General features: G+C 44.3%; 2 protein-coding genes across 4 annotated transcripts in view; both read right to left on the bottom strand.

Moving 5' to 3' along the window:
- LOC111872558 overlaps window positions 1-20931 on the bottom strand; it is a 52651-nt gene that overhangs the window by 12635 nt on the left and 19085 nt on the right. The window contains exons 1-2 of one of the 2 annotated variants that reach the window (XM_023866600.2): window positions 4522-4724; window positions 4331-4375 (exon numbers count right to left, since the gene is read on the bottom strand). The exons of the other annotated variant lie outside the window; for it this stretch is intronic. Of the exons in view, the coding sequence (XP_023722368.2) occupies window positions 4331-4375; window positions 4522-4577 (101 nt within the window). The 5' untranslated portion in view covers window positions 4578-4724. Of the gene's footprint in view, window positions 1-4330; window positions 4376-4521; window positions 4725-20931 lie in introns of those variants that run through there. 2 annotated transcript variants of the gene reach the window in all.
- LOC111872583 (neurocalcin homolog) overlaps window positions 1-20931 on the bottom strand; it is a 251497-nt gene that overhangs the window by 223730 nt on the left and 6836 nt on the right. The gene's annotated exons all lie outside the window — the stretch shown is intronic.

The raw sequence follows: 20931 nt of genomic DNA, 5'->3' as shown, positions 1-20931 counted from the left end.
AGCACATGCCTTAATGCTAAGATCCTACACGCCCTCCCCCCACATGCAAAACATAACTGTGTACTCGTATTTCGTGCGATTCTTAAAATAAACAGCAATAACTTCCCTTACACAGCATTAACCAACTGGGTATTGTAATGGAAAGAAATTTTTTCTGTAAGCGCGCGGTAGCCTAGTTGGTCGAGGCACTATGCTACAAGCCGGAAGGTCGCGGGTTCAAGTCCCGATGAGGTCATTGAATCCTTCCAGCCACACTATGGCCCTGGGGTCGATTCAGCCTCTAACAGAAATGAGTACCAGGAATTTTCCTGGGGAGTAAAGTGCGCCCGGCTGGCATGTAAGGCTGACAACCTTACCGCCATCTTTGAGCTGATTGTCTAGATAATGTGGGACTTTCAACGTTTCACAACCCTATGGGCCTCCACGGCCTGCTACAGGGATAGCTTTACCTATTTTTACCTATTAGTATAATTTCCATGCATTTTAGGTTCAATGATATTCTGGTTGAGGAAAACCTACATCAGTAAACAATCAATATCCGGCACTTGAATTTCCTCCTGTAACTCGAGAAGAATTCGCGATCGAGCATCAGAGTAACGACACCCAGTAGTGTCTGCAGATTGCTCGTCTCCTGGCGGCCAACCAGAAAAAAAAAATCAAGCTCTGCATTGTTCCCCGAACACGGGAGTTTCTTGCGACTGAGAAGAATTTCGTAAATTTGTAGACGCAATTCAAATGTCTTCCCCAAATCCGTTCTTTTCAAAGGAAGTTCATTCACAACACATCTTGCATTTCCCTTGTTGAACGCAATAAAAATCTTTCTTTGGTCTCAGAAACAATAGAAATCAACAAATTTCGCCTGTCCTTTGCAAATACATCTGTTCTGTGTTAATGTGACGGGGAGCCGAGACAAGGGTCTACGAATGCAAAGGAAGAGCACTAGGAAAAGAAGAGAAACCAGGAGAACGGCACAGCTGCAAACAAAACATGTGAAACACGAACGGGAATTATAAGGCAGAGTTCGGAGACACCAAAAGCCATTAAGCAAATCATAACGGACATATACAGGAATCAACAAATGTCTGCATGGTTCACCGGTCTGACAATTCCATGAGCCAAACACTTCCCCGGAAGACAAACTGCACCTACACAAGCCACACAACACACGGGGCATGTGAACTACGTGTACAAGGTGTCATTTCCTGCAACATCTGAAGGTAAATAATAACGAACCGACCGTTGCTCCGTAGAATACCGAACAATCCGTCTGACCGCGACTGCGCCCTCAGTGCACGTACAGTTATTTCCTTGAAGAAACCACCGATGTAGATTTATTTAAGGATATGGTCCCCCTTGACTGCCCCTGTGGTCTAGTGGTCAGAGTTCCTGGCTACAGATCCAGATGTCCGGGTTCGATTCCCGGCGCTATCAAATTTTCTGAGAAATTGTGGGTATGGAACGGGGTTCACTGAGCCTCGTGGGGATAACTGATGAACTAGTTCAAGGAAATAGCGGCTCCGGTCTAGAAAACCGAGATTAACGGCTGTGGGAACCGTTGCGTTGACCACGTGACACCCTCTATCCGCTAAAGTTGGCACTAACTTCGCCGACAAGCGGCGGTCGCTCGGTCGGTATTGTTCGCTCGTGGACTATAACCACGGAGTTTTTAGTCCCCCTTAGCCGGTCACGATAGCCAAGCGGTCTAGGGCATACACCGTCATCATTCGCTCGGAAAGCGGGATCGTGGGTTCGAATCCCACTCAGGGCATGGATGTCTGTATGTGTGCGTTTATCTGTGTTCGTGCACAGGTAGAGGCCTTGCGACGAGCTGATCGCCCGCCTAATCAGTGTTACCGAATGTTTAAGATCCAGTAAAACGAAGTGAAACAGAAAGTTTCATGGAGGTGGCCCAAAGCCCAAAATGGGGCTGTATCGCCAAAGGGGAAAAATAGCCCCCTTAATTACTGAAACGCGATCAGATGTGATACACACGATTTTGAGAAAATGATCATTTAGTGTTTTAGGGCCCACCTGAAGTGCCCGTCTAAGAGGTTAGAATGACTAGAATCACCGGCCAACGACCTAGGACGAATACATTGGTGAATAAAATCGTCCAACCGTTTAGGCGACAGCCAGGCGCCCACTCATACACAGGGAGGCAGCATAAAGAAACCTTTTCGTATCCAGCAGAAGTCAAAACGTGAAAAATCTGCTAATAAAGAGACTTGCTCATATTTACTTACACTTGAGAGCGCGCGGGACAGAATATGATACGACAAACCAAATAATTTTTTCTGTCTCCCTTAGTTTTTCACTCGTTTCGGACGAACAGAAGAGAGGGTCTTCCAGCCCCTGGTTATAAATAACAAACTTTAGCGCGCTGTTCATATTTTAACCAATAACACTCAATATAATCAAAGCGCTAGTTTCACGTAACTCACAGTATACTCTGCATAGGCACTCACCCAGCAGACTACACGGTGTCATTTCTAGTTGGTTTTTATGACGGTGTAACTAGACTATATAGGCTGAAACTGTAGGATGGCCAATAATGAATTGGAAAGGACTTGCCAAGAAGAGCCCGTATTACTCCAGCATTTCCATGGAGAGGCGGAACAAAACCATAAAAACATTAGGATATCAGGTGTCCCGGCCAGTCCTCCCCGATATGCCAACCGCTTTCACGCTCGTATCTTGCTCGACTTATTTGACCCTGAAGACGGAGGCGATGTTCCTCCGAAACGTCGGTTGCCTTTCAACAGACTGCACGGCGTATATCCCAGAAGACAGTACTCTATATAACCACTGGTGTGACAACCTCATATCCTGTTTACTGCATTCTGTTCTGAACAGATCTATGGTACTCATACGCCGGTGGGAAATTCAAACCTACTGGGTTACTGCTTTTCGCGCACACAAACTCACATCAAACATGAAACTATATTCGAGAGCAGTTAAGAGGATAAATTGCAGTTCTTTATCCGACAGAAGTCCCTCCCACAGCAAATCTTTTCCCGCCATAATGACCAGGAAACAAGGCCTTAAACTTGCGACAAATTAACAGGAATAACACACACATACATTGCTCTTGTTTCCGTGTTAACCAGATACAGAGAGCGTCGTTTAATTTCAGTTGATTCGCCTCAAGGCAGCGCAACAGTACTTATATATACTACGTAATCATGCGGTGAGACTTGGCGACTGTTGGCACTGATTCGCTCAACCTACCAAGGTCCCTGGAAGTGTTGGAACACACATAACTCTATATCGGCAGTGCTGGCTGAACAATGCATGGAGTACTCTGGTTCCAGGGCTGGCAGGACCCCCTCAGCTCTCGCAAGCCCAATTAACGCAAATTCAATGACGATAGACGCAGCACTGCACGTTTTTTTTTTCCTTGGCACTACAGCCCCAGTGGGCCTAGGCCTACCTCCATGAACTTCTCCGTTCACTTCGGTTTTTCTAGATCTTACACATCCGGTTGGACTCCTTGGGCGGGTAATCAGCTCGTCGCAAGGCCTCTACCTGTACACAAACACAGAAAAACGCACACACACAAACTAAACATCCATGCCCTGAGTGGGATTCGAACCCACGATCCCGGTTTCCAAGCGAGCGAAGACAGTACATGCCTTAGACCGCTCGGCTACCGAGACCGGCGCACTCCAATTTACCTAAGTAAATAACTGCTGCAGTGTATTGTAAGACTTGAAAGGTGGGGGGTTCCACTCAGACCACTGCTGGGCCCAATGTAAACCTCTAATCTCGCCAGGGCCTTTCAAACAGTCCCGTCCTCAACAGGTAAATAATTAGACTGCACATGAAAGAAAATCATCCGATTACAGTGACCGCGCGGTCTAAGGTATGAACTGTCTTCTCAAGCTCGAACACTAAGATCGTGGGTTCGAATCCCACTCGAGGCATGGATGTCTGGCTGCGTTTCTGGGCGTAGATAGCGGCCTTGCGACGGGCTGATCCCCCATCAAAGGAGTCCTACCGACTGTGTACAGATATAAGAAATTGAAAAAAAAAACGGCCAAGGTCCACGAGGGCTGTACAGCCATAGATACATAAAAGAAAACCACACATCAAACCATTAATGTAAACTGTACAACTGTGAATCATTTGGCGATGATCTGAATTGACCTTCGTCGAAACACGCGATAAGAAGAAATGTGCGTTAGACGGGGTAAAACTAGCGGTTCTGATGTTTCCAACAGTGCCAACACATCGGGAAATTGGTAAGTACTGTTCCCTCGTCTTCCCGGCAAATGTGACAAGATTAAGTAACTTCCACAAACTATGGTAAAATAAACACAGCTAGACTTACGTGGGTAGGCACAACACCATATTGGCAACGCCTTTTCTTTTAATTCTGTAAAGAGAAGCGTCAGTATTCAGTTACCTAACGGGTCTGGTACATTCGTTTATACGTGTATAACAACCCTGTACAGGACAATGTAACTTTTGTTTCCTACCACGTACCTCACAGAGAACACCCTAAGATATTATGCAACTTACTGCACACTCATGCCAAGAGCTGCGGTGAAGTCCTTTGCTGAGTTTCGAGCCTTCATTCCGCTGTTTACAGCTTCCTTCAGCTGCCAAATGTCAGTGTTATTCCTACTTTACAGTCTCCGCTATTATGTACTGTGATATTGACACGAAAAGCAGCCATATCCCGGGAGAATGGGTACTTCTGTCTGGTTTTAACACGGCCATTATTCCACTGTGGAACCAGAACTAATTTAATTCCCTCCTATTGTCCTTGTGTGTGTTCCTGGGGAAAGCGTTCTTCACCCAGACTGTGTAAGCAACTCTTAATGAAACTCTGTATACTGGAAACAAAATAAATACAAAGGAAAGCTGTTGTCAAGAAAGGAGCTTGGTTTAAGTACTCCACAAAAACTCAATAAAAAATACAACACAATGATGGTAAACATAGGCCAAATATCCTCTTACAAGATGGCCTTAAACGTATTTACTCTTAGTCCAAACTCTGTCGGTTGCACAAATTTACGTTCCCCAGTCGATAACGTCCCTAATTAGAACAATTTTAACCAAACAGTAACTCTTATATACCTTTAGGTTTACTCCGGCATGTAAATTTGAATCAAATTTACTCTCTCCTTACACGTTTACACCACGTCGACTGTTTCCAAATCCCGTCTACCTTCCTTTTTTTACTTACTTTACCTACGGTTTATTCAACGACGTTGTCTGCAGGTCCCACCAGACAGCGCTGGGTGGCAAGATGTTTACTGACTCAACTCACTTTATCAGGAACACATCTTGCCAGTCTGCAGTTTTAGTCGCCAACAATTGGCTTAGAATTACTGGGTTTTGCATTTTGTCCATCGTCCTGAGGGCTCAAGCAGTTAGTCGCTGGCTTCCCACCGCGGCGGCCCGGTTCTGGTCAAGTGAGATTTGTGGTGGGCAAAGTGGCGCTGGGGTGGGTTTTCTCCGAGTACTTCGGTTTCCCCTGCCAATCTTCATTCCACCAAGTTCTTCATCATCATAACCACCCAGGGCAGGTACAAGAGGCCAATCAGTGGCCGCCGTGCCGAGTGGACCCAAATGGACTCCACCCCCCACTATGCGAATTAATTGTCCATCGTCCGATATTCTAAAAACTGGAGAACACAACGTTTCGGAAAGTGGATCTCTTTCCGCCCTCAGATAAGAGAGGAGGCACCTCTGCTGGGTTTCTTATTAAGAGCGGACCTCAATCACTGGAGGATGTGACTGAGGTTTACTCCTTCTAAAGACAAATACTAAAATACAAATTATATATTAGTTTAAAACAATCTTAAACTTACATAAAAACCGTACATTACCAGATGTTTCGGGTGTATTCTTCGGTTACAAATTATAAAGATGTATTCACTATTCAAAAAAAGTAAAATTATCCCTATAACAGGCCGTGGAGGCCCACATGATTGTGAGACGTCGAGGTTCCCCAATTTTCTAAACCATCGGCCCACGGATGACGGTAAGTTTGTCAGCCTTAGGCTCCGGCCGCCCTTTACCCCCAGGGAGATCCCTGGTACTCATTTCTTTAGAAGTTTAGTCGACCCCAAGGTCATAGTGCGGTTGGAAGGATTAGATAAACTGAAAAATTCAATGGCCTCACTGGGAGTCGAACCCACGATCTTCCGGCTTGTAGCGTAGCGACTCCAACTACGCTACCGCGTGCCCCGATGTATACGCTACTAAAAACTAAAACACCAAATGGTAAAATATGGATCCATATTAAGGTAACTCAATTCAAGAACTCAGACTCATATTTTTGTGACTGGCCTGATGATGACCTAGGAAAGGATGAAACATGTAGCGCAACACCTGTGTATAATAGGTATTAATAAAGAAAATGTTGGTACGTTAATATCTATTTTTGTCTTCATTCTGTAGATATTATTGTTGTATAGACGGCCTCATTTACGCTATTAATCCTTCTAAGGGACTCAACAGAGTAGATGCCTCCCCTCTCACCTGAGGACAGAAATAGACCCAGTCTCCGAAACGTCGTGTTCTCTCTCGTTTCTTGACTACGTGACGACGGCCAAAGTCCAAAAAGAACAGTAATTCTGAGTGTTATACACCGTCGTCAGAGCCCTGTAGAATCTACTTGAAGCACTGGGCGTTAGCCAACTGTGTGCGTCCACACAGCCCACCGCTCCTCGTGGCCAGTACATCACCAGCGCACCCTTTCAGCACAGTGGTACCTACAGGTACCACCTGCTATAACAATAACAATAAAAAAAACGTTTTGCTAACACACTGTATGTGATTCGTATGGTTGTCCCCATAAACAGCGATTATCTCCCTAAACTGTATTAGTCGGTTGGTGTTTGTTATGGTGACGCAGTGTTTCCTGTGAGGTACGAACTGTGTTTTAAATATTATTTATGTGACATTCAGGCTTCAAATGTAACATGCCACTGTCGTAACAAACACGTCAGCTTGGTGGCTCTATTTACACAGTTCACGGAAGAGAACTATCCCTAATGTATCTGTCAGAACTGCAGTACTATCTACTAATGGATGTGATGATATTCCTTTGTATTGCCAATCCTAAATAACTCCCAGATGCGTTGATATAACATATCAAACAGAATGTTTCTCTCTGCGGATAATATGGGCATAAGGGCATATACTACTACGTACTCTGTCTAACACGATGTGGTCAATTAGGCATTTTAACCCTTTGTAAGGTACCGATTCACATAACATTTTAAATATTTTACCCCTCAGAGAATACACCACATATCTGTTACAAACATCAGTCTTCAGTGTGCTCAACGAAAGAACTGTTGTTCCCACAGCAAGATTTGTGTGCAGAATTGTTATATACCGTCAAAACAAGCGGTCCATATATTTACCACAGGCTCAGAAAGCCTCATTCTCTCTCATACTCTTTGCTAAACCCACATTATGCCCTGGTCATATTTGCATCTTGTAAGAACTTCGGGAATTTTAGCCCGCTGAAGTCAGAAAAATATCTAAGTAAGATTTTAAAAATTCAGTTCGTACCTCACAGGAAACACTACGTTTTCATTATAAAGCCCAACCGGTTAATGCTGTTTCGGGAAATAATCGTTGTTTATTCTGAGAATCACACGAAACACATACGTACACCGCGTACGTCATGCCTTGAGTACGTAACCTTGTGTAAGAGAACCCGTGTGTCTCCAACGAGACCCCTGGCATGGCGACTTTCGTTCCCATCGCGTGTTAAAAACCGAAGGTAGTAACTTTATAATGATGACGTAACGATGAACATCACGATCTGATTATGACGCACGGTTAAAGACATTGGGGACACGATGTACTGCCCGACTGGGGTGTGGCAGATGGCTTGTTCTAGCTGTCAGAGATGAAGAGTTTCAAAATTCTAGTTGTAACAGAAAACTTACATAAACTGTACATAACCGTCAGGTGCCGATAACTTCATTTCGTTTGCTCTCAGTCACGACACACTATGATTAATTACTTTATCTTGATCGATTTTATTTGCTTAAATTTCAGATAACGCTTTTCGAATGTACATTCAAACACACGACATTTGTCGAAGAGCGAAACGGCCTCTGTAATGCAGATGGGAAATAAATGGAAACGTGTGGATGATTTCAGCCCACTCTGATACCGTATCGTGCTGTTCGTGTGCCTCTTCCCTTGGCAACTTCTGAACCAATATGCGCTCCTCTCTCACATCGCTGTTTCTGAACATACAGGCCGCAACCCTAGTGTAACCGGCAACCTGAGTTCTGTAAATCTCTTTAGAACAGAGCTGTATCCTCGCACAGCTTTCGAAAGTCGGTAAGGTTCAACATAGACCAAGTGAAATTACTATACTTTTCTATGTCTTCCTTAATCTTCGCATTTTTAAATTGCAGACTCGAAGACAAGAGCTTCTGAACTGAATGGCTGCAAGCATTACCCGAATTGAGCTTCCTGAGTGCGACTCTGATTCATTGCTGTTGTTCCGAATATTTTAATTTGTCCATAATTTCGACGCATTTGCTGACTTAATTTGGGCTTCGGCCTGCCTTCTGGTGAAGGGACACGAAGAGAAACAGTTTGTGAGTCTCTGCTTCTGGACCAGCGTACTTACAGAGTTCTGTGTTTCTCTTTATGGCTGTCAGTACACACGCCTACTAGAGCCTGATTAGGTGCGTGGCGTGGTAGTAGCGCCCCAGGTTCGAATCTCGACTGAGACACCTGCTATCTTGACCGAGGAACGTACATGTCATAATAACATGTCGATTCAGGCACAAATGCTTCTTTCCAAACACTCTGCGTATCATGACATCATCTGTTGCTATGAAGGGTGTCCCAGGAGAAAAGGTCAATGTTCTGGGAGGTCACGGAATCGGTCATTCTAAGCAAGAAGTGTGCATGTGTGTGGGTCCTATTCCGAACGGTTTCCGAGATAGAGCTATTTCACCGTACACTACACTGTACACTGTACATTGTACAGACGAGCAAAACGCCATGTCCTCACACGAGTTGCACCGAGATAGAGCTATTTCACCGTACAGTACACTGCACACTGTACAGACGAGTAACACGCCATGTCCTCACACGAGTTGCACCGAGATAGAGCTATTTCACTGTACAGTACCGTACTGTACACTGTACAGACGAGTAACACGCCATTTCCTCACACGAATTGCACCGAGATAGAGCTATTTCACTGTACACTGTGCAGACGAGCAACACGCCATGTCCTCACACGAGTTGCAAAGTGCACTGTTGTTGACGGTGGAATTCTCGGAAATGTATTAGACTAGGTAAACTGTACCAATTTTGTCACTTGAACAATAAATACCGGTATTAGAAACAGTACGTAATATCTTTCTTATTAACAGTTTTGGAACTGCACAGTGAAGCAGCTCTATCTCGGAAACTGTTCGGAATTGGACATATTGCTTACAATGACCGAAACTACGACCTCCAGAATACTGACATTTCTTCCTGGGCCACCCCGACGGCGTCATAAAATAGCCAAAACAAAATTAATCCCAATTCCGAATTCTTTTCCAACTTCGAAGGGGCCGGTCTCAATTACGGCCCTCTCTCTTTTGACTGCAGACAACAGAGCGAGTTTCCTTAATGTAATGTCTTAAGAAGAAACGCAGAAGACAGATGTGTTTCAAGACATTAAAACTGATTTAATATTCTGTTTCAGTACGCTTCTTGGGCAATCTACACTAATATTTAGTTCGGTAGCGGATGTAATGTTTCTGCGGCAGAATACTCGTGTCTGGTGTGAACACGTGGCGACGTGCGGGCCCTTCCCTTCTGGGGCCTCGTGCCGCATTTCACAAAACGCCTTGCTCTGCTACTCCGTTGTTCATCCAGACTTCGCAGATGCTGTCTCACTCACAATACTATCTAAATATCTTTCACATGCTTCGAAATTCATTTAAACCTTTCAATACTAACATGCGTTCACATAATATTTAAAAACTCAGTTTCTACAGGACAAGGGAACGCGGTAGCCTAGTTCGTTGAGGCACTATGCCGGAAGGTCGCGGGTTCGATTCCCGATGAGTTCAATGGATTCTTAAATTGGCCTTGGGGTCGACTCAGCCTCTAACAGAAATGAGTATCAGGAATCTCCCTTAGCGGCCGGCGTAAGGCTGACAACCTTACCGACATCTGTGAGCCGACTGTATAGAAAATGTGTGAGCCTCGACGTCTCACAATCCTATGGGCCTCCACGGCCGGTTACACGGATATCTTTAAGTTTTACGTTTTACGTTCCTACAGGACAGAAAACATACTCCGTCACCAATACCAGGATCAATCGATGAATGCTGGTTTGGGAAATAATCGTTTTCTTTTCTGAAAATAACATGAAACATATGAACCAACTGTGTGGGAAATAAAACAGAGTTTTCGAATGCTAGGCAGCTGGTATATACAGAGTGTACCAGGAGGACAGGTCAGTATTCTGGGAGGTCACAGTATCGGCCATTCTAGGCGAAAAAAATCATATGTACATGTGATCTATTCCGAACGGTTTCCGAGATAGAGCTATTTCACTGTACAGCACACTGTATACTGTACAGACGAGCAACACGCCATGTTCTCACACGAGTTGCAAAGTGCACTGATGTTGACGGTGGAATTTTCGGAAAGTATTATACTAGGTAAAATGTACCAATTTTGTTACTTGAACAATAAATACCGGTATTAGAAACAGTATGTAATATCAACAATTTTGGAACTGTACAGTGAAATAGCTCTGTCTTGGAAACCGTTCGGAATAGGACATGCGTACATATTCACTTTTTGCTTAGAATGACTGATACTATGACCTCCCAGAATACTGACCTTTCCTCCTGGGACACCCTGTATATTAACTTCTGTGTGGTTAATTTGATGTATTATTATAAGCGCTGGACATCAAACCTGAAACTCTTTATAACTACATTTTACACGGATTCTAAAGGGTTCTGACGTCTCTGCCTCAGACCCACCACAGTAGGTGTCCCCTCCTCACCTGAGGGGACGAAGGGACGAAGTCCAAACGCCCAGTAATCCCTAGGGTACGGATTTATGATTGGCCACAATGGCGTTCCATGCCTTCAAATGGACAGCTGTGGTTGTTTGGTTTGTTTCTGGAACCGAATAAATTAGTCGAAACAGGAGCCAACACGCAACGCTGAACAAGTCGCTCTGCGGTGACGTGACAGCATGATTAGTACATCGCAAAGCGAGCGCTACACACAGCACTGAAGTCACAAGAAACAAGATTCAAATTCCATATATAAACATACCACATGGTTAGTTTTGCGGTCGTCCCCTAGGTGTGACGTCAATAAGAACCTTGAAATGGGAGAGATACTGGAATGAAGAGTTCCTGTACGCCTTGCCTATTTACTCGCTGAAATACTCTGAAAAGGAACACGCGAAACTACCGTGTCCCATGTGGATTTGAAACATACGCAAAGTTAATGGTAAAACAACATTCAGTCATATTATTACATCCCTCTAGCAAATGAAGCATGTCCAGTATTAATCCTTCATAAAGCAGTGGCAAACCATTCAAGGACTCCGCGTGTTGCCCGCAGTGTACATTTGGCTCTGATGTGTCTCAATAAAGGCGATTATTTCTGTAAGCAACATTAACCAACCGATTTTTGTAACGGAGACGCAGTGTGTTTCCTGTGAAGTAGGGAATGGATTTGTAAATATGTCGATTAATTTCTCGTTTAAAAGGATTAAACCTCCTTCTCTGGGTAGTCACAACGAAAATTAAAAAAAAAAAAAAAAAAATCTACTTAATTACACAGGGGGCACGCGGTAGCGTACTGGGTTGAGGCACTATGCTACAAGCCGGAAGGTCGTGGGATCTAATCCCGTTGAGGTGGATTTTTTTTAAATTGACCTAATCCTTCCAATCGCCCTATGGCCCTGGGGTCGACTCAGCCTCTAACAGAAATGAGCACCAGGGATCTTCCTGGGGGTGAAGGGCGGCCGGTGCGTAAGGCTTACCTTACCGCCATCTGTGAGCCGATTTTCTAGAAAATGTGGGAGCCTCAACATCTCACAACCCTATGGGGCTCAACCGCCTGTTAAGGATATACCTTTACTTTATCTAATTACATATGCTGTATGTCCACAGAAGGGACTGAGAGAACTGTCTCTAGTCCAGCTGCAATTGTCAGTAGAACTGCATGAGACATCAGTACAGGGTCCAACAAGAATAGCTTCCTTTTCTTTTGCCAGTCAGAAGATGAGGATAATGTCACTTGTGTCACTGCGGTATCTCCTTCCATTGCACCATCGCTTCGCGTATGTTAATAGGCCTAAATATACAAACTGTTTCATGCCTTAGACCGTGCGGCAACTGTCTAATCAAAATGCAGAACTTCTTAATGTTAAAACAGATGGTAGGTATGGTAACCACTATACTACAAAGCGTATATAAGAAAGAAAGTATGATTTACAACATGTTGCTAAAAACGTATTTTTTCACAAGAATGAGGGAACATTCATTTTTTCCTGAACGAAGCAATATTTATGTTAGCATCGCTGGTGCAACATACAGCTGCCATGTCAGTAATCGGACAATGCCATGTGTTCAAGAGTCCTCAAGAGATTCAGCACCGTTCACGGTACTTCCTGTACCGACCGGAGGTGGCAATAAAACCGTCATTTCAATCGACATATAAGCCGAAGTAAAGTCTTCCCTGTGCTTTAAGCATCGTGCCACAAAGACTGGACAATGGAGGTTTGGCTCCACCATTCCTACCCTCCGCACCGCAAGAAAGTGACCACTCAGCTTTACCCCCCGGTACCAACTGGACAGATATTTTGGTGAGCCCCAGAGCCATTATGGACGCTACAGACGAGAGATAATCTCTTGTACCTGCTGAGAATCGATCCTTGTTCCTCGGTCGTCCAGCCCGTAGCCCAATCCCTATGCTGAGTGACCTTTCCTGTCAATCGAATAGTACTCACGAAGAGAGAAGAATTATTTGTACATCGCTCTTACTGTATTGTGGCAATGATAAATGTTTAAAAAACTTCAGCTTCTTAATTATATGAGTTTAGGTGCAAGAAAGGACCCGAAACTCACAGCCATTACAATTCACCAATACTCCGTATTTATCCAGGCAGGATCGTGAAATCGACATTCATAACTCATTCACCAGTTTCCGAAGAGTTCTAACTATGCAAAAAGGATCTAACGATCATCAAGTGATCGCGGGGTAGTTAACAGCCTTTGTAAGTTGTGAGGTTTCCGCGGTGATGATACACGTTGCGACGTTACTTCTGAAGATGGACGAAGCGTGTTGCTCCGAACGTCGGTATCTGCTCACAAAACTACACGGCGCCAGAACCCACACTTAGACTGCATTTCAGAAGTACTGGACATTCAGCACTGCTCTAAGAAGGCTCTATGGTACATAATCAGTGGCCAGAGTCACGACTAATCCCCAACCTGTGTGTCGCATGTCGAGGTGTACTGAGAAAATACGGATTTGCATGCGTTTCTACACATTTAACGGGATTGGAAAGGGCGGCAGACCAACATAAAATTCACAACGACATTCTTTGTAGTTTATGGATCACGTGGAAGAGCCGCATTTATGAGCTCGCTTTGTGACAGACAAAATGGCCGCGTAACGTTACGTAAAGATCTCTCTATCGAATCGCGCCCACACTTGATTAAGGGTTTACGATATACATAAAACGTTCATTTACGGCCTTCAGTAAACTGGACGAGCAACTGTCTCACATCTTCCAGTGAAAGTCTCCCTTACTGTATCAGGTGGCGGTAACGCTCTACACTTCTAATCAGGTGGTACCGGGTTCGAATATTGGATGAAACACCGGCTATGCCAATAGGTTTTTATGGTTTTACTCAGTCCCTCAGGCAAACGCCGCTTCAGTATCCTGATATGGATCTTTTCAAGATCATCATTCAGCTATCGTCCTTCCATCCGAAGATATATGGTCTAGTTGCTTTTCTTTTCCCACTGACTCTATAGCCCCCTTGGGTCCTGGCCTCTGATTTTCAGTTTAATGATCATTTTACAGACGGTAGGACTCCTTGGACGAGTGATCAGGCCGCCGCAAGGCCTCCACCTAAACACAGGACAACACAAACAGAATGAACACATACATACACAATGGTCTAGCTGCTAGTCACAAAATAAGCAAGAGAAGAGAAAGAAACGCCTACAACTATATGATAAAATGTGGTAAGGGCGAAGAGAGCTCGTTCATTCCTCCTGTTACCTTAGAGACACGTGGTGCTGTTTCTTGTTGCGGCAATTCCCTGTCATTCTTTTTAATTGCCTGCTTCGTCAGAGACTACGGCCAGATTACCTATCGTGTTATTTCCGCAATTTCTCTGCTTGCACACTGCACCTCTACAGCATAACCATCTTTGAGGCTTTGCAAACGAAGGGCTCGGTCGCATTTATAGACAGTCGAGAGCATAACGTCCCTGTTTTGTATTTGGTAGGTACCGGGTTCCAATCCTGGCCCGGAGTTTTCTTTTCTTGCGACTCGGTCGTTCCTGGCAAAATACTGGGATATTATCTCAAATTCAGCCACGGCCACTTCCTTCCACATCCTTCCGAAGTCACCACATTAACAACCCCAACATCAGACGTGCATGTTGGTGTAGCGGTAACGCGCTGCTCGGTTCGAATTTCGGGGTGAAATTTCGGGTACACTGAGGTCTCTCGTGGTCTTAATCAGGTCTTCCAGGAACATTCCGGTGTAAACAACGTCCACCTAGTTCCAGATCCGTTACAATTCACCATTCACCAACCGCCTTACCATTCGACAAGCCTACTCACTCACTCATGGAGCTGAGCCCTTCTTGAGAAGCTGCCAGTTGTGCAGCTACTCAAGAACTTCTGAGTATTTTATGGAACCCGAAGGTTAATTATCGTGTTCCAAGAGCCCTCCACGGGTCTCTATCCTGAGCGAGATCAATCCAATCCACACCATCCCATCCTATATCTCTAAGAACCATTTTAATATTGTCCACCCACCTACGCACTGGTCTTCCCAGTGGTCTTTTCCATCTGACTTTCCCACCAATATCCTACATGCATTCCTCTTCTCTCCCATTCGTGTTACATGCCCTGCCCACCTCATCCTCCTTGACTTGATCACTCTAATTATACTTGGAGAAGAGTACGAAGCTCCTCATTATGCAGTTTTCTCCAACCTCCTGTCACTTCGACTCTCTTCGGTCCAAATATACACACACATATATATAGGTATATATATACACATACATACATACGACGAAATATCGCAGAGCCTAAAGGTGCATGGATGGAGTTTTACGATACGTCAACGTCACACACCGCCTGGACATAAACGTCAGCCTACGGGGAATCGCCCTTTTCTCTTCGAAAAACATATAAACGTATTTTATGAACGAATTGTTACGCGCACGTATATACAGCCCAATCTGCACAGCTCAGCTGAGCTCAGTCATCAAACTCTGATTGCTGGAAACGTAACGCTGTACACTCGAGTGGGAAACAATCCTTCTTCGTATCTCGGAGATCCCGGGACCTGCCGTCCTTCGTGGTATTTCTCAGTACCACCTACTAACAGCGTTACTGAATAAAAGTAAAAGGTGAAGTTGTCCCTGTGCTTAACTCATTACGCACTAAATCATGAAGGCGTATGGGAGAGATTATAGATCCACGCATTAACCTTGGCACTTGTTGAGAGTAATCAGCTTCACGCTCCGGCCGCTTTATCCCTGGGGAAATACCCACCTGGTACCCATTGGATAGGAGGCTGTGTGGGTATAGACGTGGAGACGAAAAATCATGTCCTTACCGGCACTCAAATTCCGACCCTTCGGCCGTCCAGCCTGTAGCTAGTCGCTATACCGACACAAACGACAAACAACAGGCCTATATCGCACGTACAGTAGGACAGGTTTCTAAAATAACTACCGTTTAAAGCACTCGCTGCAGAGACCATAAAGATTAGTGACGCCATGCAGTCTGGTATGTATTTATGGACGTTCCTCCGAAACGTAGGTAAACACCTGAGAGGTCTCACGGCTTCGCACCAGAGAAGACAGTTAACTCCTGCTCTGTTTTAGCCCCTCTGTATACCAGAGACTACTGAGAACCGCGGGTCTCACTGATGCAGATAACGACCACCGAAAAACCTCTGAAACCACACGATAAAAGCAAGAAACGACAATACATACCCCATACCTCAGATGAGATTCAAACCCACGATTCCAATATTTAAGCGGTCAACTACCGAAAGAAACAGAGCCAATTATGCGTGGCCGTAAAAGCCGGTAAGGCAGAATGTAAAGTTGTCCCTGTGCTAAATTAATTAAGCACTATGCCATGAAGACGTATGAGGGAGTGGATACACAGTTCCACGTATTCTTGACCTGGGTTCTAGTTGGAGGTCAGTCCTAAAAGCCGGTAGTGACCGTTAATTCATACCCAGTTTCATAATACAGCAATGTGTGTGTCAACGTGGCCGCTGTAAGGGCGTATTTATCTCGCAAACTCATTATAACGACGATAATAACGGCGAACACGTAGATTAGCTTCAACTGTCACGCACTTTCCTTGCAGGCATATGTAGTGTCTACTCTACACCAGGTAAACTTTGTGCACATGAAGAGAAACTGTCGCAATGCAGGTCGCCTTCTCGTAACTGCTTTAACGTGAAGAACTCTTCATTCTGCCCACAGTGTTTTCCCTGTGAAGTACGAATTGAATCTCTATATTATCTGTGTGTTCCGTGTGGTTCTCACACTATACAGCGGCTGCTTCCCTAACAGCATTAACCGGTTGGGCTCTGTAGCGGTGACGTAATGTGTTTCCTGTGAAGTACGAACCGAAATTTGAATAATTTTTAGATGAATTTCTCCCTTTAATGTTGTAACCAATGTATTGGTACACCCAACGCGTTATCTTTTGACACAAACAACGCAACAGCACACTTGTTACAGAAACCTCAAGGGGGCTCTGTGTTCTCCAGTTGCAGGACTGCTGGCTAGAAGTCACTGTGTATCCGAACATTCCAGCGACTGGCCACCACGACACTGATGCTCTTGTCTTGCCACTGCCGCACTTCTCATGCAATCTAAATCAAACTACTCCTTACGGAGGTCCCCAAATTACCTTTCCAAATTGTGCAAAGTGTCAACCAGACATTTATAATTCCGCGGCTCTTTTCGGATGACAAAACTTACTAACATGAATAAAAAATTCGTTCATGATCAACCGGGCTAGTGAGCACTGCTCAGGCCCTGGGTTAACTTCCATGCACGAAACTGGCGTACCAGGCCGTCAGTTTCGAATGTTCCCCAAATTTCTCTCCCTCTGAAATTTCAAAGGCCCAGAATACAATGCGGATATATTTTCGAGGGATATCTGTCCAGCAATGGCAACATCACGCGTCGGTCCACAAATATGACGCACCGGGCTATGAACCCAGGCATAAGCGGTAGGAGAGCAGCTGTTGGAAGCTTCATGTCCATTCAGGACATTTTCAAGATGTACAAGTTAAACTCTTTATACAATTCTAAATATGTAATCCTAATATTACTGAACCGCCTGTTTGCAAAACACCATCTAAACCAGAGAACACATTACATCTAGCGAACTTCCGGTCCACGAACCCAAAGCAACATTGCAGGCGAATACAGGTGTCCGTCGGTAGTTTGGGCAGGTGTAAAGTATAGGAGGCGACTTATTTATCGACCACATTAATTACAATCCGAATTTTAGTACAGCTGCCCGAACTCATCTTCAGTGTTTCGCGTCCCCGAACTCCTCACCTCCCCCTTAAGTTTTTGTTCAGACATCGGAGCATTTTCGTTTTCAAGGCATCTCCTCCACAACCCGCCCGACACCTCGCTCTGCACATTCCGGGGAGGTTTAAAATAGTAACTCAGCCACCCAATTGTGCCAAATTTCACTTTCGGTTCAGTCATCATAATTCGAAAGTCTGAAATTGTTGGAGCACGGATATCAATAAAACAATACAAATCCAGGTCCGTCGGCGTGTCACAATGTAAGCAATACTGGACAGCTGCAATTCGTGCCGCAGTATACAGTTGCCACAAAAACTGTTTGTACCTTGGCAGTCTGAACCGGCATTCGGGTGCACATACACGTCACAATGCCAAATAATCATTTATTATGGTAATTTAGGTTTCTGTCATAACTATCGTTTCCAATGACACCACGATTCTTACCGTTAATGTTACTGTAGATACATCCTATAGTTACCATGGTTAGTACTGGCTAACGTAATTATCGCATCTCGGCATAGGTACTAGCGTCGCTTCCACCTGACAAGTTCGTGCGTCCGCCGCTCTGCAATTACCGACTTCACAAAAGTTAGCAGTCCGAATTTGGGATGGCCTTCAATGGCATAATGTTCACATTATGTTTTGTCAAAATCTGCCCAGCCGTTCTCCAGCTGAAACACGTGGACCGGTGGACAACGTTCAGTCGAGCGGTCCTCACGGATCGTAACCAAACTCCATTTTCATTAACATGACCATATTCCGTTTTAGTAACTTGACTGTAAAGAAAAATAGCCAAACAGCGCATGCGTCGCAAAGGAAGTCACATAAGATACTGCTATCAGGGATGTTTTCAGCACCCTTCCTCACTTCCTGTGTATTTAGTTATTTTAAGCAATGAATTTGCTTCAGCTCAGTTCAGAATAATCTTGAATACTCTCCTGGTTCTTATCCGTATTGTGCAACTCAATCAAAATCCGCTGGGTTTCGATGTCTCTTCTTTCTGCTATACTTCACAACAACTTTCGGCCTAACTGGCCAACATCAGGTGTACAAGGTGTGCTTAAGGAATCTGCTCTGTTTTCCTTCTGATGTATGAGCAGAGTAAATACAACACCAGAGAAAATGAAATCAACATATTCAATAAACATAAACCAAACACGTGGTCAGACACAAAGGCATGGCATAATACATACTATAACCTGAATGAAACATCTAGAAGAGTCTAATACATCAAAACGAAAGCACACCAGACCCCTTAAACACCTGATGATGGCCAGTTAGGTTGAAACAAGTCGTGAAATAGAACAGAAAGAAGAAAAATCGAAACCTAGCGAATTTTGATTGAGTTACACAGACGGATATGAATCAGAACAGTGTCCAAGTTTATAAACAGTGTGTCCAGGTTCTGTTAGGACTGTGTCCATTAAAAATATAAGACATTAATTATTTTCAAAATTTCACTCTCTTTATTCAAAATAGTCTCCTTCTGAATCAATACATAGCTGGAATCGAAAGAAAAGTTTTCGAAAACAGTCACTGTACTCCTTTTGTGGAATTGCATTTTAAACTGTGGTAGATTCCCTTTGGATGTCCTGGATGATGTCGTGACGGTCTCCTTTCATCGCCAACTTAACTTTTGGGAACAACCAGAAATCTGCTGGAGCCAAATCTGGCGAACACGGAGGATAATCAAGGACTGTGATCCCGTTTCTGGCCAAAAAGTTGCGCACAATCTTCGATTTGTGGGGTGGGGCATTGTCGTGGAGGAGCGACCAGGAACCTTGCTCTCGATATTCAGGTCGAATTCGAAGAATTCTCGCCCACAAACGGCTGAGGACTATGAGATAATAATCAGAATTCACTGTTTGACCTTCTGGCAGAAATTCCTTGTGAATGATTCCTTTGGAATCGAAGAAAACGGTTAGCAGTGTCTTTACTCGACTCTTTTGCATGCGCACTTTCTTTGGTTTCGGCTTCTTCGGGCTCAACCACGCTGCACTCTGCCGCTTTGTGAGAGGCTCATACCGAAAACACCATGTCTCGTCACCAGTAACAATCGATTATGTAAATTTTGTATCACTTTGGGCCGACCGTAACATCTCTTTGCAGTGTTCCACTCTGGCATGTTTTTCATCGCCTGACAGCGCGTGCGGTACAAACCGCGCACAGACCTTCCGTTTGCCCAAATCCTTGGTCAAAATTTTATGCACAGTACTTTTTGGGTATTCCCAAAAGCTCCTCGATGAGTGTTGCAGAAACACATCTGTTTGATGCAAGGATTTCGGTCACTTTTTTCACATTTTATTCAGTGCGACTTGTTCTCGGCTTTGATGCACGTGGAGCGTCTTCAATGTCCTCCCTGCCGTCACGAAATACAGCAGACCATCGAAAAATGTTCGAGCGACTCAAACAATCACTATCGAACACACTTTTGATCATTTCGTACGTTTCTCCGGCTGTTTTGCCTAACTTCAAACAAAATTTGATGCTGGCTCTCTGTTCAACCCCCATTTTCCGACGCGCGTCAGAAAAGTACTGTTACATTCAAGGTCAGAACACATGCAGCGATGCTTGCGCACCGTGTATGATATCAGCTCCGAATACTTTGTCTTCTCATGTCTGACAAAATTACTCTGTTGTACTATATAACTGTTCACACAATACAAATGTGCGTGTGTGTATATATATATATATATATATATATATATATAAGAGGTGACAATTTGTTTAAATAACAACCTTAAGAACAAATACAGAACCTCTGATTTTCAAGGACAGAGGCTCCTTGAACGTTTTAGATTCAACTTTCCTCACAACGCATACTTTTTCACACAATGTCCTAAATTAAGCCACAACCGCTTTCTCTCTTGTCCAAACTCTTTCGACATTCATAATTACCATCATTTGCGCAATCACTGCCAAAAACCCGAAAGCGAGACTATGGGAGAATACAATTTCAAATAGTACAGAACTGCTGACTAAACGAGGGAGGAACAATCTTCAGACATCCACACTTCGACTTTATGCCATATGTGAAGTCTGCCGACCTTGACTGCAATTTTAGCTTTCTTTGCATATGGATATAAAACCTCGCCTCATCCTCCGGGATTAATGAGTGATTCTATGAACATGATATTGAGGAG

Source organism: Cryptotermes secundus, unplaced genomic scaffold (genome assembly GCF_002891405.2).
Source record: "Cryptotermes secundus unplaced genomic scaffold, Csec_1.0 scaffold995, whole genome shotgun sequence".
NCBI classification, from domain to species: Eukaryota; Metazoa; Arthropoda; class Insecta; order Blattodea; family Kalotermitidae; genus Cryptotermes; species Cryptotermes secundus.
This window is presented reverse-complemented; position numbering and strand designations above follow the sequence as displayed.